Source organism: Hemiscyllium ocellatum, chromosome 10 (genome assembly GCF_020745735.1).
Source record: "Hemiscyllium ocellatum isolate sHemOce1 chromosome 10, sHemOce1.pat.X.cur, whole genome shotgun sequence".
NCBI classification, from domain to species: domain Eukaryota; kingdom Metazoa; phylum Chordata; class Chondrichthyes; order Orectolobiformes; family Hemiscylliidae; genus Hemiscyllium; species Hemiscyllium ocellatum.
Window position 1 is genome coordinate 58,615,794 of NC_083410.1, and position 24,577 is coordinate 58,640,370.

General features: G+C 41.3%; 1 protein-coding gene across 6 annotated transcripts in view; it reads right to left on the bottom strand.

The window, feature by feature from the left end:
• The window catches only part of LOC132819773 (girdin-like), a 378,017-nt gene that overhangs the window by 152,973 nt on the left and 200,467 nt on the right, over window positions 1-24,577 (bottom strand). For 4 of the 6 annotated variants that reach the window (XM_060831525.1, XM_060831521.1, XM_060831523.1 and 1 more), the window contains exons 16-17: window positions 17,094-17,221; window positions 4,155-4,296 (exon numbers count right to left, since the gene is read on the bottom strand). In XM_060831525.1, the coding sequence (XP_060687508.1) occupies window positions 4,155-4,296; window positions 17,094-17,221 (270 nt within the window). The remainder of the gene's footprint in view (window positions 1-4,154; window positions 4,297-17,093; window positions 17,222-24,577) is intronic. The other 2 variants (XM_060831524.1, XM_060831522.1) reach the window with 1 other exon arrangement.

Consider the following 24,577-nt stretch of genomic DNA (forward strand, 5'->3'; position numbering starts at 1 on the left):
ACACTCAATGCACTGACCAATGTTGGCAAGCATGCCAAATGCCTTCTTCACAACTGTCTACCTGCAACTCCACTTTCAAGGAACTGTGCACCTACATCCAGAGGTCTTTTTGTTCGGCAACATTTCCTAGGACCCTACCATTAACTGTACTAGTCCTGCCCCTGTTTGCCTTATCAAAATGCAACACCTCACATTTACATAAATTAAATGCCATCTGCCACTTCTCGGCCCAGTGGCTCATCTGATCAAAGTACCGTTGTATTCTGAGATAATTCTTCATCACTGACCTATGTTTGCGTCATCTACAACCTTACTAAACATGCTTCCTATATTCACATCCAAATCATTTATATAAATGACAAAAAGCAGTGGATCCAGCAGTAACCCCTGTGGCGCTCCATTAGTTATAGGCGTCCAGTTCAAAAAGCAATCCTCTACCATCATCCTCTGTTTCCTATCTTCAAGCCAATTTTTTATCCAATTGGCTAGCTCCCCCTCCACCCCAGTCCCATGTGATCTAACATTACTAACCATTTTACTATGTGGAACCTTGTTGAAGGCTTTGCTGAAGTCCATGTAGATATCTACCACTCTGCCTTCAATCTTTTTTGTTCACTCAGACATGATTTCCCACACACAAAGCAGTGTTGACGTTCCTGATCAGTCCTTTCCTTTCTGAATGCAAGTAAATCCTGTCCCTCAGAATCCTCTCCAACAACTTACCCACCACTGAAGTAACACATACTGGTCTATAGTTCTTTGTCTTTTCCTTACAGCCTTTCTTAAATATTGGCACATCAACCAACCGCCAGGCTTCTGGCACTTGGCCTATAACTGTTGATGATACAAATATCTCAGCAAGGAGTCCAGCAATCTCTTCCCTAACTTGCCACGAAGTTCTGGGAAACATTTGATCAGGTCCCAGGGATTTATCTACCTTTATCCGTTTTAAGATCTCCATCACCTCTTCTGTAATATGAACTCTCTTCAAGATATCACTATTTATTTCCTCAAGTTCCCAAGCTTCCATGTCCTTCTCCAGAGTAAATACTGATGTGAAGTATTCATTTAGTATTTCACCCATCTCCTGTGGTTCTACACAAAAATGGCCATATTCTTAAAGGGCCCTATTCTCTCACCCTTAAAGTACTCATACCATCTCTCTGGATTCTCTTTAACACTTTTTGCCAAAGCTATCTCATGTCTCCTTTTTGCCCTCCTGATTTCCCCCTTAAGTATAATCCTACTGCCCTCATGCACCTCTAGGGATTCACTTGACTCCAGCTGTTTGTACCTGACATATGCCTCCTTTTTTCTCGACCAGAGCCTCAATTTCTCTAGTCAAACAGCATTCCCTACACTACCAGCTTTGCCCTTCATATTAACTGGTACATACTATCTCTGAAGTCTCGGTATCTCATTTTCAAAGGCCTCCCACTTCTCCACCAACCATTTACCTGTGAATGCCTTACCCCAATCAACTTTTGAAAGTTCCATCCCCTTTGTTGCCGCCACCACAGCCACTTCCGCCTCAAAAACATCACCTATGCCACATGTCCCATCACTTCCGCTCCTTTTGTTGCCACCATCGCAGTCATTTCTGCTCCCATCATCACCTATGCCATGCATTCTGTCACTTCCGCACCCGTAACTGCCACCGTCGCACCCATTTCCGCTCCCACTGATGTCACTCACCTGAACACCGCCGACTGAATCGCCTACACACCTCCATCCGCTATGACAAGGGCCTCCAAGCTCTCCATTTCCTCCTCTCCCGATGTACCCACCAACACTTTCATTTGTTTGACTGAACTGGTCCTCACACCCTCAATTTCTCCTGTGAATCTTCCCACTTCCTTCAGATGAAAGGGATAGCCATGGGCCCCTGCATGGACCCAGCTATGCCTGTCAGTTTGTCAGTTATGTGTAACAGTCCATCTTCCGCAGTTACACTGGCACCATTCCCCACCTTTTCCTCCGCTACATTGATGACTATATCGGCGCCACTGCGTGCTACCATGAGGAGGCTGAACAGTTTATCAACTTCACCAACATATTCCACCCCAACCTTAAGTTCGCCTAGACCATCTCAGACACCAACCTTCTCTTCCTGGACCTCCCCATCTCCACCAAAGGTGACCGACTCAACACTGACAACTTTTACAAACCCACAGACTCCCACAGCTGCCTAGATTACACCTCTTCCCACTCTGCCTCCTGTAAAAGTGCTATCCCTTATTCCCAAATCCTATGACTCTGCTCATCTGCTCCCAGGAGGGCCAGTTCCACCACAGAACACACCAGATGGCCTCCTTCTTCAAAGATCACAATTTCCCCTCCCACGTGGTTGCTGATGCCCTCCATTGCATCTCATCCACTTCCCGCACCTTGGCCCTCGAACCCCACGTCTCCAACTGCAACAAGGACAGACCCCGCCCCCACCCCGGTCCTCACCTTCCACCCCATCAACCTCCATATCTATTGCATCATCCTCCGCCATTTCTGGCCACCTACAAACGGACCCCACTGCGAGAGATTTTTCCCTATCCACTTTCCGCAAAGACCATTCCCTCCCTCGTCAGGTCAACGACCTCCACCAACTCACCACCACCCCCCTCCCCCAACCCCCCGGGCACCTACCCCTGCCACAACAGGAACTGCAAAGCCTGAGCCCACATCTCCCCTCCATGCAAGATCCTAAAGGAGCCTTCCACATCATTAGAGTTTTACCTGCACTTCCCCACGTCATTTACTGTATTGCTTGCTCCCAATGCTGTCTCCTCTACATTTGGGAGACAGGACGCCTACTCACAGATCGCTTCAGAGAATAACTCCAGGAGATTCACACCAACCAATCCCACCACCCCGTGACCGAATACTTCAATTTCATATCCCACTCCGCCAAAGACATACAGGTCTTGGGCCTCCTCCATCGCCACTCCCTAACAACCTGACACCTGAAGGAAGAACGCCTCATCTTCCGCCTCAGGACACTACAGCCCCCCAGCATCAATGTGGATTTCACCAGTTTCCTCATTTTCCTTCCTCCCCCCCACTTATCCTATCTACAACCTCCTTTATGACCTGTCCATCTTCCTTCCTACTTATCCACTCCACCCCCCTCTCCGACCTACCACCATTGCCCCCACCTCCATTTACCTATCGTACTCTCCGCTTCCTTCCCTCCAACCTCACTGCCCCTCCCATTTATCTCACCATCCCCTTGGCTCATTCCTGATGAAGGGCTATTGCCTGAAATGTCGACTCTCCCGCTCCTCGGATGCTGCCTGACCTGCAGTGTTTTTCTAGCACCATTCTCTCGACTTTTAAAGGTTCTTACCTAATACCACCAAAATTGGTCTGACTCCAATTTAGAATTTTAACTTTTTGATCAGTTCTATTCTCTTCAATAACTACTTTAAAACTAATAGAATTATGATCACTTGCCCCAAAGTGTTCTCCTACTGACACCTCAGTCACTTGCCCTACTTATTTAATCACAGCTTGCAGTATTTAAAAGCTCTATTAGGTAGCATTCAAACACTGTATAGAATATAAATTTAATTTATATTATTCAAAAAACAAAGAACTGTGGATGTTGGAAATTTAAAACAACAGCAATAGCTGGAGAAATTCAGCAGGTCTGGCAGTATCTGTGGAAAGAAGCAAAGACAAGGTTTCAGGTTCAGTGGCACTTCAGAACTCTGAAAGGTTAACTATGTTTTCTTTCCATACTTGCTTTTAGACCTCCTGAGTTTCTCCAGCTACTTCTGTTTTTGTAACTTATTATTCCTTGGGATATAGGTATCATGAACAAAGCACACATTTATTACCATCTCTAACGGCTCTAAAGAAGATGGTGGCAAAGGTATTTCCAAAAAGCTGTCTGTTAGGGAGTTCAAGGATTTTGACCAGAAACAATGGAGGTACATAAATCCAAATTAGGATGGCTTACTTAGAAGGGGAATTTGGATGTGATACCATTCCTTCTCCATAAGGATATATTAAATGCTCATTTGTAAAACACATATTTAAGATCACTTTGATTAATAATCTTAAAACAGCTCTAATTTTTGAGAATTTCTATTCTTAAATTGCAGTGACTAGAACAGTAGATAATAGAAATGCTGCTGTTTAATTTGTTGAAAAGTTACCGTCTTTAATTCCTGACGTAGTTGCTGGTTCAAATTTGTTGATTCTTCTAATCGTGCTTCAAGACTGGCAATTTTCTCTTCTTTTATTTCAAGAGACTTTTTTAATGTGCTTTCAAGTTTGGACTCCAGAAGTTTATACCTGCTGAAAGTTGTACATCAACATAGAAAATGATTTAATTAGAAGTTTTCTCAGCTATGCTTTAAAACAGTTTACTGATAATCTGATACAAAAATACAGTAAATGCAGAACACATACTAAGTTCTTGGGACAAATCTATTTTTTCCAAAACTGGGGTGGGTGTATTCATTACTTAGATCTTTAAAGGTGATAGGATATCTGAGAAAGCAGTCAGAGAAGCATGAGAGATGTGAGATTGTAAAGAATTGGTAGGAGTACAAAAAAAAGACAAGTTATAAGGAAATTAAAACTCTAGTTAGGCTACAACTAGAGTAGTGTACATCTATGTCTAACATTGTTTGCTTTAATATTGCCAAGTTGATAGGGCTTGTGCTCTAATTGAGCATCACAAGATTAATTTTAATGTTGTTTCCCACATGATCAGATTAGTGCTATTATGAATGGTTCCTGCTGCCCTCTCTCCGTGCCAAACCATCTGACTTTCAAGCTCTGCTCTTCCTCGACCTCCATACCTACGGTTTCTCCCTCTGCCTGATCATCCAGTGTGTGGCCTCTTCCCCTCTTCAACCCTCCTAGTCCAAGATCCTAGTCTGATACCAGAGCTCGAAGATTGTGAAAGTGCAAACCCCAATGATGCAGAGGTACTGAGCCGCAGTTGTTATAATCTAAGCTTTTTTTCAAAGTGATTTTGAAGCTTCTCCTTCTGCTTCTTCCAGTGGTACACATCTCTGGGGTGCGCACACACAGCAAGGGCTCAGGAGCATGAAGCAGTAAGTTTTTAAAAAATGTAGGTTATAATAGCCACAGATTAGTGGATAACACCATTTGGATTAACACCTTCACAACTGCAGAGCTGCAGCATTAGATTGGGATCTTGAATGGGAATCTAAGTTCAGGAAGTAGAGCAGTGAACGAATGTGTCAGGGAGAGAGACAGAGGCCACAATTCAGAGTGATTCATGAAGGGGATGAGGCTGCATGGCAGAGTGCTTAGAAAGAACACAGGGTGACAGTGCGTGGTATGAGAGGGAAGAAATTACAAATTGAAAGATTGGAGAGGGGAAAGTGGCCTCAAATTAGAGACCAAGGGGAGTGGAGCTATTGGAAGATGGGTCAGGAGGAAGATGATTTGTAGAGATGAGGATGGACCAGGAGCAGCTGCTTGGGAAGCAGATTTGGGCAAAAGTGAGCTGGACTGACTTAACAAGATTATTTTTTCTTATACTGAAAAAAATTCCTAAATTCCTATGTTGCTAAATTCAATGTAAAAGTATTGCAACTACATGGTATAATTTTTTTCCTTATAAGGATGATATAAATCTAACTATATTTTTTGCATTGGTTTCAATAAGTGAATTAAATTCACTTAAAGTCAATTACTTTTAGGAATACAACTTCAACTTTCAGTGAGGACTTGATGTATTGCATCCAATGTTGGTTACCACACTTGAAGAAAGTTGTGAAAGTCACAGAGATAGTACAGGGAAAATTTACCACAAAAGTTACAGGGATGAGGGGCTAGGTAAGCAGATTCAGTTGAGGTAATAGCACAGCATATGATTTGGAAGAACAGTTTAAACCAAGTGGAACACAGCTTGAATTGGCTAAACAGCACACGGAGCAGCTTGAACCAGGAAAAAGAAAGGAGAAAACTTGAAAGAGAATTGGAGAGGTCTGAATGTGAATCCCATAAAAAGTAATTGTTGTCTTCCCACAACAATCGGAAAGAAAATGAGAATTTTAATGAGAGGAAAAATTAAGAAGCATGTACAGGCTAAAGAAAAGCTTCGACTACATGGATTTAAGTCAATGGAAATGACAGCATAAAGAAGGAAAGTAATGTTATGAAACAAGTATGTTTACATTGCTATAACACAGAAATTCTAAAAGCAAGTTGTTGGAAGTGTAATAATAAATGAATGGAAATAATACGGATGCTTCAGGAGTATTGAAACAATTAAGCACCAGAAAAAGAAACGGGTATTAGTAACAATGATGCATGTGAAGTACGTTCCCTCAGAATCTGTTAGAATGGGGATGCTACTCAGGATAGACGAGAAAATTCTTCCTTGAATACTGTTACAGTAAGCCAGGTTCTGCCTCGAAGGCAGAGTGTTACATTACTTCAACAAGTTAAAAAAAATTCACAAGTTGAAAGCTACTTGGACAAATCAGTCATTGCTGGTAGTTGATGATATAATTTGCATTCCAGATGGCTTGATGGAAGAGAAGTAACTTTGTACAAAATTACTTATGAAGTAACTGTGGGAATTGTTCCTAGTTCTCCGTCGAAGATGTGGATTTAATATAAAATAATGATCTGGCAGGTCTAAATTCTCAGCATCTCCAACAGTTCTAGCTGATGTTATGAAAGCTAAGATTTTGCAGGAGTATTATTCTGGAATGTTTCTCAATTGTGCAGTAGCTGCAGCCCAAGTTTGAAATGGTAGGCTGAATTAAACTGATTAACAGCTTCCCCAGAATAAAAAAAATCTAATGCCACAAATGCAAGATATCAAAAGGTAGAATGAAGAACTAGGCTCTGCTAAAGAAAAACTGATTAGTGGAGAGAATCAACTTTTGGCACGAGAGGCTTAATGAGAAACATTAATGAGAAACATAACTGGTGACAATACTTTAGTATCAGTTACAGAAGTAAAACACTTGAATGCTGGAATGATAAACTTGTGGAAGCAAATTCAATCCTGATAGATTCTCAGTTAAAACCTGCTGAATATCAAGTATCAGAAGTATATATGAAATATTATGAAAAACAGCTCAAACAGGAGAAGAAATTGCCAATGAACCATAGTAGCTAGCTGAATTCAGAATTAAAAACCCTAACTGATGAATGATGGAACTTTGTATTGCAAAAAGCAAAAAGGTTTGAACACCAATGCAACAAGTATCTTATCACTTAGCCTAGGTCTGAATGTTACTGCATTAGAAATGGACAACTTCAGTATCTGAGGAGTAGTGAATGCTGCTGAACATTGATAAATGCACAATGGACATCTCCACTTCTGACCTTATGATGGAGAAATGGTAATTGAAGAAGCTGAAAATGGTTGGGCACTGGACATTATCCTGAGGGGGTCTTGCAGACATGACCTGGGACTTAGATGATTTATATTCACCAACCATAACCGTTGTCCTTTGGGATAGGTATGAATACAACCAACGGCATTTTTTCCCCCCAATTCCCACTGACTCCAGTTTTGTCAGGACTCTTTGAAATCACATTTGGTCAAATACTGCTTTGATGTCATGGGCAGTCATGCTCTTCTGGTACAAGTTCAGCTTTTTAAAAATCAATATTTGGACTAAGGCTGTAATGAGGTCAGGAGCTGAGTGAGCATCTGCTGTAGATAGGTCAAATACAATTTTTCCACTACTTCAGTGTTGTTCACTTTGGAAGGAAGAACCAAAAAAAAATCAATGTTATTTAAATGGATAAAAACTGCAGAAAGCTAAAACACAAAGGGACCTGGGGGTACTTCTGCCAGGATACACAGAAAGCTAGCATACAATGCACCAGGTAATCAGGAAGGCTAAAGGAATGTTGGCACTTATTTCTAGGAGGTTGGAGTATAAGAGTAAGGAAGCCTCATTGTAACTGTACCATCTGGAGTATTGACAGCAATTTTGGTCCCCTTATTTAAGGAAAGATATGATTTCACTGCAGGCAGTTCAAAGAAGTTCAATCGGATGATCCCCTGTATGAAGGATGGTCTTAGGATCACAGGCTACACAGGTCAAGACTGTACTCACCGGAGTTTAGAAGAATGGAAGGTCATCTCAATGAAATATATAAGATTCTCAACAGGCTGGTCAGGATAAATGCAGAGAGAATGTTTCCACTTAGGAGGAGGAATCTAGGACCAGAGGACAATCTCAGAATAAAGGGGTGCCAATTTCAGACTGAGATGAGGAAGAATTTCTTCTCTCAACCTTCTGAGTGTCTTTGAACTCCTCACCTAAAGAGAGCCATGTGTATTTAGGGCTGAGATAGATAAACTCTTCATCAGTAGAGTAATCTAGAGTTACAGAGAAAACACAGCAGGTAGACTATTGAATCTGCCTTTGAATGGTGGAACAGGCACAAAGCGGGGAGGAGATGGCCTATTCCCACTCGTATTTCTTAGGGTCACAAACTGCTCACAGCTACGTAATTTACAACACTCCTGCTCTGTCAATATTGGTTCAACTGAACCATTCTTGGCAGGGTACATTGAAGACATCACCCAGACAACCTTAGCTACCTTCAGTGCATCCTCCAAATAGTGTTCAATATGGAGGAGCACTGATTGATCAGTTAAGGGACACGGATCTGCAGATGATAATTAGCAGGAGGCTCTTTGACCAAGTTGGACTGATGCCATGAGATTTCACGCATTCCAGAGTAAACAACCACTTCCTCCCAACACTATTCTAATCTGCCATCACTTCAGGGACAGTGCAACATATGATTCCGTGAGAATGACTTTGTCAAGCTGTTGCTCAACTAGCCTGTGAGCCAGCCCTCCAAAGTTTGATACAAGCTCCCAAATGTTAGTAGAGAGGATTTTGCAGACTCAAAAGGGTTGTGGCACTATTGTCATTTCCAAAGATTCAGTTGATGCCGAGTGATCCAATTAGGTTCATTCCTTTTATTTAGATACAACTTGCTAAGCTCTTTCAGAGGGCACTGCAGAGTCAACTATATTGCTGTAGATCTGGACTCACATATATGCCAGAACAGGTGAAGAAAGCAGATTTTCCTCTCCTAAAGGAATTACTTGAATCAGATGGGTTTTGAGACAGTTGTTTCATGGTGATTACTAATTTAGCTTTTCAATCTATATTTATTAATTGAATTCAAAATTTAATCATCTGCTATGGTTGAATTCGAGCACATGGCCCCAAAATATTAACCTGGTTCTATGGATTATCAGTTCATTGACAATACTGTCATGTAACCACTCCCTTCAAGTGCAGTATGAAAAAGCTGATCCAATCTTTAAAACTGTCGAAGGGAAATTTTAAGAAATAGGATAAGGAGCTGACAAGTAGTTGAAAGTGCCTTAAGAGCTATCAGTAACTATGGAGGAAAGATTCCAAAATGAAGAATGCCCAGGTGAAGTGGTCATACAGGTTTGTTACATGACTGTAAAACTAAGGCAACTGAAGTTACCAAAGTAATTGCTAAGCTGAATGAAGTCAACAAATTGAAAATGAATAGGAGCATTAGAGAGTAAGTAAGTATTTGGAGGAAATTCTAAAAGAGATGAAAAAAATGAAGGCTCTAATTTTGAAGTGCCAGTGGGAAAAAAAATTAATGTGTTCACAGGATGTGGCACACCTCTTGGAAAAATTAGTAAATGACTCTAATAAAAAGAACAACGCTCTTTAGATGTAGCAAAATCAGTTAAGGAGGAAGTGACTGAAGAGGATAACTTTGAAGCTGGTTGTCAACATGAAATGTGCTCTCTGTGTTAAACACAGGAATATACTTTCAGTTTGTTCTTGGTCAACAAAAGAGCTTAGAAGTAAGAAGAAACCATGCTCATCTGTATTAAAGTAGAAAAGCCTATGTGCAAATCATTTATGCCATGTGGTGTGTCTAAGATGTCATCATGTATGAAGAGGGAAAGACACCTCAAGAAATGTGTAAAGAAAATTTTAACATATTTCAAGTTGGTACCCATGAAAAGATTACAAAGAAAAATGTGATTGATGTTCTGTCAGGAAAAGTGTGAGCAAAATGTCAGCGTTGAGCAAGTAATAAAATGTGTGAATATATGGAGTACAGTAAATAAGATTGGGGAATTACAGCTGCAGATCGTCATGTGGAATAATGATATTGTGGTAGTAACTGAAATCTGGTTCAAGGAAGATCAAATCTGGGTGTTAAATATTCCTGGGTACAATATGTTCAGAAAACGTACAAAGGAAGAGGGATAGCAGGTTGGTTAAGGAGTACATCACAGTGCTGGAGAAAGGAGAATATCTCCAAGGGTTTTGGAATGTATTTGGCCAGAGCTAAGGAACAAAAATGTTGCAATTACACTGCTCAGTGCACTCTACAGACCATTAACTATTGGGAAGGATGTAGAGGAACAAATCTGCAGGAAAATTAGAGACATGCCAACATAATAAGAATACTTACAATGGGAGAATTTAATAACTCAAATATAGATTGGGATGCTGATAGTGTAAGAGATAATGAGGGGCTAGAGTTGCTAGATTGTGTTCAGGAGAATTTTCTACAGCAGTACATACTCAGTACAAGAAAGGATGCACTGCTGGACCTGGTTCTTGGAAGTAAGGTGGGCCAGTGGATCAAACGTCAGTGGGGGAACACTTAAGAGATAGTGATCATTGCATCATTAGGTTTAAGATGTTGGAGAATAAAAATGGTTAATGATCCAGAAAATCATTTGGCAGGGTGTCAACTGCAATGGGACTAGAATAGAGCTGGCAGCATAGACTGAAATGAAAGATGACTAGAAAACTACAACTGAACAATAGACCTTCAAACAGGAAATGCTTCAGGTACAGTCCCTCAAAAGAAAAGATAGGACAAACAAATCCAAAGGTTCCTGAATGAAAATGGAAATAGAAAATAAAGGAAAAGTGAGTTAAAGACAGATTTCAGGTAGAAGATAAAATTACAAGCCAAGCAATGCAAGAGGATCAAAGAGAAGGTGAAAAAGCACTGAGTGATACAAAAAGGAATTAAGAGAAAAGGCTGGCAGCCAACATAAAGAGAAGCCCAAAGTCTTCTACAGGCATTTAAAAAGTCAATGAGTAGGAAACCAGGAGTAGGGTTAATTAGGGACGAAAAAAGGGATTTACACATGGAGGCAGGAGACAAGGCTGATGTATTAAATGAATACCATGCATCTGTCTTCACCAAGAAGGTACATGCCAACTAAGACATGGTGACGTAAGAGATTCTAGAAGGGTTTAAAATTGATAAGGAAGGAACACTGCATAGACTGTTGGTACTTGACAAAACAAAGAAATGGATGAGATGCATCTAAAGATACTGAAGGCAGTGAGTGTGGAAATGTAGGCAAAGATACTTGTGCAGGTGTGGGTTCAGATTCTTGTGCAAAGTGTGGGTGCTGATTATTACATAGGTGTGGGTACAGCTACGCATCCAGACACCGGTACAGCTATTCATTCTGGGTACAGACACTGGTACAGATGTAGGTACTGTTACTGGAATTGGTGTTAGTCATGATATTGGTACATGTGTGGGCACAGATACTAGAATAGGTCTCTGTGAAAATATTAGTATAGGTGTGGGTACAGAAGCCTGTGTTGGCACAGTACAGATTCTTGCATAAGTGTGGCTACAGATTCTTGTACAGCAGTGAATACTAATATATGTGGGTACATCAACTGGTGCAGGTGTGGGTGTAGATAAGGGAGTGAGTACAGATTTTTGTACAAGATTGGGTACAGATATTGGTTCAGGTGTGGATACAGACACATGTACAGATGTGGCACTGGCACTAGTATGAGTGAGTACAGATTCTTGTATAGGTGTGGATACAGCTACTGTTACAGGGGTGAGTACAGACAGTGCAACAGGTATAGGTATTGGACAGGTGCGGGTATAGATACTGGTACAGTTGAGAGTGCAGGTACTGGTGCAGGTCTGGGTAGAGATACTGGAATAGGTGTGGGTACAGATTAATGGTTCAGGTGTACGTAAAGATACTGGGTTGGGCATGGGTGCAGATAATGATACTGGTGTAAATACATATTCTTGTACAGGTGTGGATACAGATACTGGGAGAAAGTGAGGACTGCAGATCAGAGTCGAGAGTGTGGTGCTGGAAGAGCACAGCCGGTCAGACAGCATCAGAGGAGCAGGAGAATCAACGTTTTGGGCAAAAGCCCTTCATCAGGAATAAGGCTTGTGGGTCAGGACTAAGAGATAAATGGGAGGGGGCTGGGGTTTAGGGGAGGTAGCTGGGAAAGCGATAGGTGGATGAAGGCAAGGGAGAAGGTGATGGGTACAGATACTGGCACTGGTGACCAAGATGGCTGCGGTAGAGTAGTAGCGCTGCAATCAAGCTCCTGGTTCATGCTCATCTGCCTCGGTCTGCTTTATTTGTTTCTTTTTTCATTTGCTCCTTATAAATTTTTTTTTTCTTTTAAGGCCTTTATGGCATCTTTGGCATGGTGGAAGCAAGCTTGGTAGCACAGAGCGTGCGGCGGAGGTGGCAGCAACAGCAGCAGCAAAAGACAGCAGGCCAGCAGTGCAGAGGAGAGAGCAAGCTTGGCTGTTCAAGATGGCAGCATTGTCACAGTAGGCCTAAGATAGATTCAAGGCCGGCCGCACCTTTGTTTTTCTCTTTCCTTTTTGTCTTTTACTCTTTTCTTCATCTTCCTGACGTTGTGGGGAGTCTGGAACAGTTTCAACAGTGCAGCAGGGATTCCTGTCTTCATAGACCCAATGAGTGGACTCCTGGAATTGGTGGCAAGGCATGGCTGAGTGATGAAGGAGCAGGGACTTGTGGTGGCATTAGGCTCGGAGTGTGGACCTTGCAAAAGTCCTGAAGCCGTATTTGTGACCCCAGCCAATGAAGAGGAACTCTATTTAAGTACATTGTTTTCATTCTTTTGTGCCTCAAAATGGTGCCATATGGTGGCACTTTTCACTGTATCTCTTAAGATAAGTGACAATAAATAAATCATTCATTCATTCAGACTCTTGCATAGGTGTGGGCAATGATGCAAATGATGGTGTGGGCACAGATTCTTGTGTCGACATGGGTACAGATTCTTCTACAGATGAGTGCACCTCTAATTATAACAGGTATGAGTAGCTACTGGAACAGGTAGAGTGCAGGCACTGGTACAGATATGAATGTAGACATAGGTAGTGTTCTGGGTACAGACATTGCTAAAGATTTGGCTGCAGATACTGGTACAAACTTGGGGAAAGATTCGTGTACATATGGTACGGAGATGGTAAAGGTGTGGGTACAGATGCTGGTACGTGTGGGGGTAAAGATTATTTTCCATGTTTGTGTACAGCTACTGATACACATGTAGGTGCAGATACTGGAATAGGTGTCATCAAGATGCTGTTAGAAGTGTGGATACAAATACCGGTACAGGTCCACAAATGTGGGTCCAAATTCTTGTACAGCTGAGTACTGATCCATGAAAATAGTCATAGCCAGCCCTTTCCTGTTTAAGTATCAAGATTATAGTGGTGCTGGAAAAGCACAGCAGGTCAGGCAGCATCCGAGGAGCAGGAAAATTGATGTTTCAGGATTTAAGTGCTTGAGTGAATCTCCATCCAGCAGATAAGGGCCCCCCAACACCTCCATAAATTCAAGCTATAGGTTTTCTTTTTATGAAACCTTTGGTTAAGTGCATGGCTTCCTAAATTTTCCAATACTGTCTAATTTTCAAGTATTAAAATGGATGTAATACCAACAAAAACAAAACAGCATTTAAAGCAACACAGTAACATTTAATATATGAAGTTCACATATTTCTATGATGTATTATGTTGATCTGTAATATGAAAGTGTGTATGCAAACATTTTACATACTCAACAAGCCCGAGATACATGGCCATGTATGTTGACAGTGTTAAATGGAATCCCATTTTACAAGCACAATGAAAGTGTTCCCCGATTTGGTTCAAGCCAGAATGCTCACTGTCACCTCTATTTTCTTTATGGTCAGGAGAAACAGCCTCTGTTTATCCATTTCCCTAGTCTACCTTTTATTCTCAAGCATTTCTAATTTTAAAGACTGTAAAGTTGCGAAGCATGGAGTATGATGCCTTGCTGCAAACTAGGTTAAGGTATGTGATTATCAAAACCAAAAAGCTCCCCATTGCTCATTGCTTCAGGGTTCCTTACTTTTGCTTGAGATGGCAGTGGAGTAGAAACACAGCACATAGATTCCTGCCTTGAGCTCATCTGCTCCGTCCGCTGTTACTTTCCATTCTTTCGCTTTTTTAAAATTCTTACTTTAATCTATTTACCTTTGTGGACAGCCAGTTTGTGCAGTGCAGAGGAGTCAAGCCATTGCAGGGCGAGTGGTCCCAACATGGCGAGAACAGGCAGCCTGAGTTGGCGGTGAGAGAAAGTTTCCAGGAGTTGAGTTCAGCATAGGCTGCAGGCAGGACCTGGTGCAGTCTGGTGGCTTTTTATTCCTTTATTTTTCTCATTTATTCCCAAGATCCTAAATACCTAAGCACCTTTGTATCTGAGATGGTGCTGTAAGTGGAATCTTTGTAAACTTTTCACTGGATTCGTGTGAGTATATATGACAATAAACCTAATGCTAAATTATTCCCACCTCTCACTGAGCCTCTCTATCTCAATTTCTAACTACTAACTAATGAGACCACAAATTTTCAGGTTACACAATTCTGAACTTTCCCAACCAGTTGCAGCCCTCTAAGGGTAACATTATCAAACAGAATTTGTTGATAAGCTTGTGGAAGTAGCAGTAAAGTATTTGATATGAAATTAATTAGGTTTTATCCTTGCTCAGACACCGGATTCAAGTATAATAGTCAATCATTTTTTGTAAGAAATTGCAAACACTTATTTTACATGTAGAAAGATTGTAATGAGAAATCTACAGCATTTGGCTCCCAGGCTGTTGCAATTAGTGCTCATATAGGAAATTTCCTATTTTGAGAAAGTGTGAATTGAGAGGTTAAGTTGGTCACTTCCCAGCTTTTGGCAGATGTTGGTTCTTTATCAAATATCAATAGTACCAGAGAAATCTAACACAGAAACAGAAGTGTGCAAGCATTCAATTCAAGGTAGACCAGCATCTCTGCCGCTACAGTGCTAGGTAAAGAAATCTTCATTCCAAAAACATGGTTTCTTTCAACTGCTTCTGTTTTACTCATATCCACTTACATCATTCTTTACCCATCAAATGTTTTTAATGAATTGAAGACATTTGTGATTGTGGTTTCAAGTTACAATTGTTATTATTATAATGTAAATTATTTGGGACTATCAGTTTGTTCCCTGCATATTCATTTATACAGGATTTACATGCACAAGGAGCTTTGTTCCTGGAAAAAAGGTCTGAACTGTCCCCATCAACCACCACCCTCTTCCTCACTCTGAATTATTCCTCTCATTTTCTTCAGGTCAAAGGGGTAGCCAATCGGTACTTGCATGGGCCCCGGTAAGCCAGTCTCATTGTGGATGCATGGAACATTCGTTGTGCCAGTCCTGTTTTGGTCCCTATGCACAACTATTCCTCCAGTTTATAATGATACCATCAAGTAATGCTTCCTTCACTCATCCAGAATTGGCAATGCTTATCAATTTCATTTCCAACATCCAGTCCACTCGCACCTGCACCAGTCTCCTCCATTCTTTTCCTCGACATCATTTTCCATTTCTGGGGAATAGGCTGGTCACCAATATCTACAACAAACCAACTGATTCACACAGTTACCTTGACTATTTATCCTCACATCTTACTTGCTGTAAAAGAGTTCATTCCATTCTCCCACTTCCTCCATCTAATTTGTTTTGGTGATGCCAATTTCCATAAGGGGGTCTCCGAAATTCCATCTTCTGCCTCAACCAAGGATCTCCTAGCATTGTACTTAAAAGGGACCTCAATAGCATTGGACACATTTCCCATACTTGAGCTCTCCCCCCCCCCCCCCCACTTTTCTCTCCCACCACAGCCATTGGGTCCCCTTTGTCCTCACGTACCATCTCACCAGCATCCACATCCAGAGGAACATTAGCCATCATGTCCGCCACATCCAGCAGTATGCCACCACCGGACACATGTTCTCCTCCCCTCTCGTCAGCCTTCTGCAAAAGAAGCTCCCTTTGGGACACTCTGGTCCAACCTTCGTTCATTCCCAACAATGCCCAACCCTTCCCCATAGCCCCTTCCCCTGCAACTACAGAAGACGTAACAACTGCCCAATTACTCCCTCCCTCATGATCCAATGGTCCAAACACACCTTTCGGGTAAAGCAGCTTTACCTGTACTTCAGTCAATCTAGTCTACTGTATTGTCTGCTCACATGTGGTCTTCTCCTTTACATTGTGGAAACCACGTGTAGACAGCATGACCACTCGCAGAACACTTCTGTTCTGTTTACAAAGCAAACCTTGATCTTCCAGTTGAAGAGGTGGCCTCTTCAAAAAACCACCTTGTTCGCTGGCAAACATCTGTCTCAGGCTTGCTGCAGTGCTCTAACAAAGCTCAGCAGAAGCTGAATGAATAGCACCTCATTTTCCATTTAGAACTCTCCAGCCTTCTGGACTCAAAGAATTCAACAATTTTAGGGTTTGAGGGACCTTCTCCCATGTCCTTACCTCCAAAACCCCACACCAGACTTTGTTATCATATGATCTGCCATTACATACTCCACATTTTTAGTCACTAATAATCCCATTAGCAGCCATTCATTCTCCTAAGCTGACCATTATTCACACTTCTGTCTATCCAACTGTTCTCACTCATTGGGCTCTATCTCCACTGATAGTTTACTTCTTACCCCTCCTCCCAGCCTATCTTCTGCATAAAAAATGTGTACGTAGCTACCATCAGTTCTGAAGGTGGCGGCATTGGACCCAAAATGTTAACTGTGATTTCTCTCCACAGATGCTGCCAGATTTGCTGAAATTTTCCAGAAATTTCACTTTTTGTTTGCATGCACAAATTTAAGTCTTTAAAGAGGAATAATTTTAATTGCCATAGTTTTAATGCTACTGGAAATGCTTCCAATTTAAAATATGAATATCCGACTTTATCTATTAAAAAGTGCTAAATTGTCAGTCTTACCTATCATCTGTGCTTTGCTCATCATGAAGAAGGCGCTCCTTGTTCAGTCCAATTTTTTCCAGTTCATGAGTCAATTTTTCTAAGTCATTACTCATTTGTTGAGTATTTAATTTTTCATTTACAAGCTCCTGCAAATATCACACAACATTATAAATGATTAAATGTTTTCTTTGAGATTTGTAGGAATGAGCACCATTTTCCATAATGCAACACATTCCTACAAAGTATTGTAAACAAACTAAAAAATGGTGACCCCTCATTGAGAAATTCAGATAGCTATTACTAAACCAGCACTTTAAGCTAAAAAATAAGTTATTTTAATATTTGCAAAACTTAAAATGAGCAAAGTGGATTAGCATTAGCACAAAGGATGAGCGTATAAAGGAACAATAAAGTAGTAAGCTCATAAATAAGCCTGAATATTTGACTAATTCTAGATGAGAAAATGATTCTTATTTATTGCAAAGGAAACCTCAAGTCCAAAAACGTGCAGCGGTAAGTTTTGACGTTACTGACATAAAATGTCAGCACTTCTGACTTGAAGAATCTTTTTCTCCCAAATGTTGTTCACCTGAATTTCTGCCTGAGAAAAAAGGCGGTGGTCAAATGGAAAAAAATGGAGAGAAAAAAAGTGGAATCTTGGTTGCTCATAGCCAACCTGATACAATTCATGCAAACATAAAACCATAAGATACAGGAGTGACATGATGGCTCTGGTGGTTAGCATTGCTGCCTCACAGTCCCAGGAACATGGATTCAATTTAGGCAACTGTTTATATGAAATTTGCACAGTGTCTGTGTGGGTTAGCTCTGGGTGTTCCAGTCCAAAGATGTGTAGGTTAGGTGGATTGGCCTGCTAAATTGCCCATAGTGTCCAGTGATGTGCAGGCTAGGTGGATTAAGACACAGGAAATGCAGGGTTAAAGGGAATGGGTCTGGGTGGGACGCTGTTCAGAGGGTCAGTGTGGACACAATAAGCTGAATAGCCTGCTTTCACATGGTAGGAATTCTATGATTCTAGCAGTAGAATTAGGCCATTCGGCCTATTGCATCTGCTGTGCAATTTAATCATGTTTGATACATTTCTCAAACCCATTTTCCTGCCTTGTCCTTGCAACTTTTGACGCCTTAGCCATCAAAAACCTATCTTCTATGGTAATGAGTTCCACAGATTCACCAGCCCCTGGCTGAAAAAATTCTGCACAAGACCGTTCTAAAGGCATTGTCCCTTCATTCTGAGGTGGTGCTCTTCGGTCCTCACCTCTCCTACTAGTGGAAAATATCGTCTCCACATCCAGCCTATCCTGGACTCTCAGTATTCCATAATTTTCAATTAGATCCCTCCCTCATCTTTCAGCTCCATTCAACACAGACTGAGTCCTCAACTGCTCCTCACATGACAGGTCCTTCATCCCTTATATCATTCTTGTAAGCCTTATCTGGACACCCTCCAGCACATCTTTCCTTGGATACACCACCCAAAACTGCTCTTAAATTTCAAAATGCAGTCTAACCAGAGCATTACACAGCCTCAGTAATACATCTTTGCTCTTGTCTTTTCACCCTTTTGAAAAGAACACTAATAGTACATTTGCCTTCCTAATTGTGAAATTAACCTGTATGTTAACCTTAAGAGCATCCTGAACTAGGACTCCCAATTCCCTTTGTGCTTCAAATTTCCGAAGCTTTTACCCATTTAGAAAATAGAAAAGCTTCTCTTCTGCCTACTAAAGTGCATAAGCTCGCATTTTCCCACATTGTATTCCATCTGCTACTTCTCTGCTCACTCTTCTAGTCTGTCCAAGTCGTTCTGCAGCCTTTCTGCTTCCTCAACACTGACCCCCTCCCATCTTTATGTAAACAACAAAGTTAGCAACGATGTCCCCAGTTTCTTCATCCATATTGTTAATGTATAATGTAAGTAGTTGCGGTCCCCAACATGGGCCTCTGTGGAACTGCACTAGTCACTGATTGCTGTCCTGAAAAATACTCTTTTATCCCTGTATTTGCCTGGTCAGTCAGCCAATCCTCAATTCATGCCAGTACCTTGCCCCAACACCATGGACCCTTACCTTATTTAAGTCTCCTGTGCAGCTCCTTTCTGAAAATTCAAATAGCCCACTGGCTCTTTGTCTAACTTGCTCATTAATTCCTCAAAAGAATTCTAATAGATTTGTCACACATAACCTCCCCCTGGATGAAACTGTGTTGACTCAGCCCTATTTTACCATGCACTTCCAAATAGTCTAGGAGAAAGTGAGGACTGCAGATGCTGGAGATCCGAGCTGAAAAATGTGTTGCTGGAAAAGCTCAGCAGGTCAGGCAGCATCCAAGGAGCAGGAGAATCGATGTTTCGGGCATAAGCCCTTCTTCAGGATTCCTGAAGAAGGGCTTATGCCCGAAACGTCGATTCTCCTGCTCCTTGGATGCTGCCTGACCTGCTGCGCTTTTCCAGCAACACATTTTTCACTTCCAAATACTCCGCAAGCTCATCCTTACCAACAATCAGGTGAGACTAACCAGCGTATGGTTTCCTGTCTTCTGCCTCCCTCCCTTTTTAAACAGGGGTGTCACATCAAGCATTTTCCAGTGATTCCTGAAAGATCACCACAATGCCTTTACAGTCTCGTCAGCTATCTCTTTCAGAACCCTACGGTTAGCCCATCTGGTTCAAGTGATTTATCCACCTTCAGATCTTTCAGCTTCCCCAGCACCTCCTTCCTTAGTGGTAGCCATGACAGTCATCCATGCCTCTTGACACTCTTGGAGTTCTGGTATGCTGCTGGTGTCTTCCACTGTGAAAACCGATGCAAAGCACCTATTCAATTTGTTCCCCATTACTACCTGTCCAGCCTCATTTATCAGTGGCCCAATTTCCACTCTTACCTTTTAGATATCTAAAAAAAGCCTCTTGCAATATTCTGTTAAATGCAGAATATTGTAGATGTTGGAAGTCAGAAATAAAATATAAAATGCTGGAAATACTCAGCAAGTCTGGCAGTATCTGTGGTTAGAAAAAAAAAGTGCTGGTGAATGGCCTGAGTGATTTCACTTAAAATGGAATACTAGAAAACATCCCAGAAAATGGTTCCAAAGATTTTTTATGGAAAGAAAGCAAACTTATCATTTCTGATCTAGCAACCTTTCTTCAGAACTGATTGAAGCTAGGAAAAGTTTGGTATAGATGCTAGAGATGAGGAGAGGGTGAAAGAGTAAATGATAGGTGGAGATGGAGCCCAGAGAGAGAAAAGCAACTGGGTAGACAAAGGTATGGGTTAAGACAAGCTTGGGAGAATGAAGAACAGGTAATGGGGACTGTTAGTGGCTGACAATACATTGTTTGTGGTAGCAGCCCATGTGACGACAAAGCCTGGCATATAGAAATGCTGGTAAACATATAGGAGAAGATGCTTAAATACTAACAGTGTTGAACCTGATGTTGAGCCCAGAAGATTGCAAGGCTTCTAAGCAGAAAATGAGATGGTGTTCTTCCAGCTTGTGCTATGCTGTATGGAGCACTATAGTGAGCCTGCAAGAGGGGTGTTTGGCAGGGAACACGTTAGTGTGTTGAAGTGGCAGACAACTGGAGGATCAGACTCATTTCTGAGGACAGAACATAGATGTTGTGCAAAGCCATCACCCAGTCAGTGCTTCGTCTCCCCAACGAGACAAAGATGTAGAGGAGACCACATTGCGAGCAGTGAACAAAATAGATCAGATTCAATGAAATGCAGATAAATTGCAACTTCAGCTGGAAGGTATAGTAGGGCTTTGGATGGTGAGAAGGAAGGAAGTAAATGCAAAGATATTACAGCTTCTGCAATTGCAAGGGAAGGTGCTGTAGAGTTGTGTTGGGAGTGGAGGAGATAATAGGGGAAGTACTAGAATTTATTATAAAGCATGTAATAACTGGACACTTCGGAAATAATGATCTGATTGTTTAGAGTCAACATGGATTTGTGAAAGGGAAACTATATTAGAGTTTTTCGAAAATGTTACGAGTGCAATAGATAAGGGGAAAAATCAATAGATATTGCGTGTTTAGATTTTCAGAGGGCTTTTGATAATGTCTCTGATAGGAAGTTAGTAAACTAAATTAGAGCAATGGATAAAGTCAACTCGGAGAAAGTGAGGACTGCAGATGCTGGAGACAAGAGTTGAAAAGTGTGGCGCTGGAAAAGCGCAGCAGGCCAAGCAGCATCCGAGGAGCAGGAGAATCGATGTTTCGGGCATAAGCCCTTCTTCAGGAATCTGAAGAAGGGCTTATGCCCGAAACATCGATTCTCCTGCTCCTCGGATGCTGCCTGGCCTGCTGCGCTTTTCCAGTGCCACACTTTTCAACAATGGGGATAAGGGTAATATATTGGCATGGATTGAAGACTGGCAATAGGACATTTAAAAAGTAGAAATAAATGCATTACTTTCGAGTTTGCAGGCTACTAACATTTTCAAATAACTCCAATATAGTTCCCCTTTCACAAATCCATGTTGACTCTACACAATCAAATCATAAGTGTCCAGTTATCACATGATTCTAGATTTATAATAGATTCTAGTGCAGGGTACTGCAAAGATCAGAGCTCTTACAGACTGGTGAGTGGAAAAGAACATGGTAGATGAAATACAATGTCAGTAAGTATGAAGTTACCAACTGTGATGGGAATAATAGAAATTGTAAAGTATGACTTAAGTGGTTAGAAATTGGGAAGTGTTGGCACCCAATGGGACATAGGTGTACTTGTTCATAGGTCACTGAAAACTACCATGCAAAAGTAGCAAATAATTTGCAAGATAAATCATATGCTGCCATTTATCACAACAGGATGTGAATACTAGTAAAGAGATCTGGCGTTGTATAGAACTCTGGTGAGACCATATATGGGTTACTGTGTGCAGTTTTGGTCTCTTACCCAAGGAGGGATATACCTGCCACAAAGGAATCACAGCAGAAGTTAATCAGACTGATTCTAGGTGTAATGTTAAACGATTGAATGGGAATCTCTCTCTGGACATTAATGTAATATTAAAGGGTTAAACTGCACGGTGTTTGGGTGGGGACAACAATCATGAAAGAATGCGGATGACTATCCATTGTAATTTACACTTCATTTAGACAGCCATTTTGTATTAATCCCCTGCTATTGTCAAGTTAAACTATCATTCAATCTCTTTCATTCAAAGGTATGTTGCACCTGCATTGTCTTAGGAATCACTGAGTCAGGAAATCATCTGCATAACAATTCCCATGATTAGGGCATGAGTATTTGCTTCATCTCTGAGGATGATCTCATCCTGCCATTGTACATGGGTTAACATGTGACTGAGTGTGACTGGGGGTTGTCTCGAGTGGCATGTGACTGAGAGGGAGTGGCCAGAACATCTGTTAGCATTGCCAACTGACCTGTAGAAAGGGGATGTGTTTTCTTTGTTCAGGGCCTCACCTTTGACTCACGCCTGACAGGGGGTTCAAGAGGTCACCTAGTTTATGAAAGCTTTTAGAAGTTAAATGTTTGCAAAATTGGTGTGAGCGAATTCTCGGGAAAAGAACCTAACACTGGGATGGCAGGACTGTACTATGAGGAAAGATCAAGAGACTGTGTGTGTACTCATTGAAGGCTGAAGAATGAGAGGTAATTTCAAAAATTTACAAAATTCTTAAAGGGTTAGACAGGATGGATGGGGAAAGGGTGTTATCCTCTGGCTGGGAGATAGAGGTACAGAAAAAGGGAATACAGTCTTAGAATGAGAACAACCTACATGGATGAAATGAGAAGGCGTTTCTTCAGTAAAAGACAGAGTGAATATCTGGTGCGGCCGCATCTGGAGTATTGTGTGCAGTTTTGGTCACCATGCTATAGGAAGGATGTGGAGGCACTGGAATGGGTACAGAGGAGGTTTACCAGGATGTTGCCTGCTATGGTAGGAAGATCATATGAAGAAAGGCTGAGGCACTTGGGGCTGTTTTCATTGGAGAAAAGAAGGTTTAGGGGTGACTTGATAGAGGTGTACCAAGATGATTAGGGGTTTAGATAGGGTTGACCATGAGAACCTTTTTCCACGTATGGAGTCAGCTATTATGAGGGGGCATAGCTTTAAATTAAGGGGTTGTAGGTATAGGACAGATGTTAAGGGTAGATTCTTTACTCAGCGAGTCGTGAGTTCATGGAATGCCCTGCCAGTAACAGTGGTGGACTCTCCCTCTTTATGGGCATTTAAATGGGCATTGGATAGGCATATGGAGGAAAGTGGGCTAGTTAGGTTAGATGGGCTTGGATCGGCGCAACATCGAGGGCCGAAGGGCCTGTACCGCGTTGTATTTTTCTATGTTCTATGTTCTAATTCTTTACCCCAGAGGGCTGCTGAAGCTCAGTTAGAATATTCTTCAGATAGAGACAAACAGACTTCTGGACACTAATGGTATATAGGAAATTACAGGGAAAAGGAATTGATCATCCATAATCTAAAGTGACAGAGGGGGCTCCAGAGCTGAGTGACCTAGTACTACTCTTATGTTCTTAATAGTATTTAGAAAATTTTACAAGCTCAAGCAATGCACAAAATATAACTTTAACAAATAAAAGCTTACATTCTCCTGAAACTTTATATGTACACAATTAAGAAGTGTGCCAAAGTGATTAAAATTGACAATTACATCATAAGTGGCTATCATATCTGTAGGTAAACCTAAAATTTATACATATAAGCTTATTAAATTTTCATCGACATCATCCTGGTCATTACACAATGCTAATTTCCAATTGATTCTAAATCTCTGGAAACTGTTTTATCCATTAATTTCTCTGTCTTATTATCTTATCTATAACTTATGTTTTCAATATGGATCATTACTTCATGACATATTGGACTGGATTTTAATTTCATGGAGGAGACAGGTTTGAAGGTAGGCTTGCCAGCAAATTTGTGTCGCTAAGTGATATGCCAGTTTCCCAAGATGGTCTCACCATCCAGTGATTTGATGGAGGTATCATATCATGGGTCATAGTAGATTAATTGACAATCTGTTGAGACATGCTAAGATTCATGTTTGGGCAGGTGGGACTTGAACCTGGATCGTTTGGCCCAGGAGGTAGGTAACTATCACTGTCATAAAGGCTTAAGTTACAGTAGATTTTTTTTAAATCTACCTGTTCAGACAGGTTATGAGACAATTCTGAAACAGGTACACCAGACGCAAGGACACTACCATCAAGTCACAAAAGCTCACCCAAAGCCTTCAAGAGGGCACTGGACAGTGTCTTTTCGATTGGCAATTGCAGGGATATGGGGAACGGCAGATGATTGACACTAGATATACATCTGGTATACACAATGCAGCACCATAATAAGTGCAATTCTGTGAGATTATTGTAACCAGCCTGAAAATGGAGGATAGGGGTAACACACTGGAAATTAATCCCCATCACAGAAGTTAAAGATTTTAAAAAGTACGCAAAATTTCCAAGCTACCTGACTTTCAGAGTCAG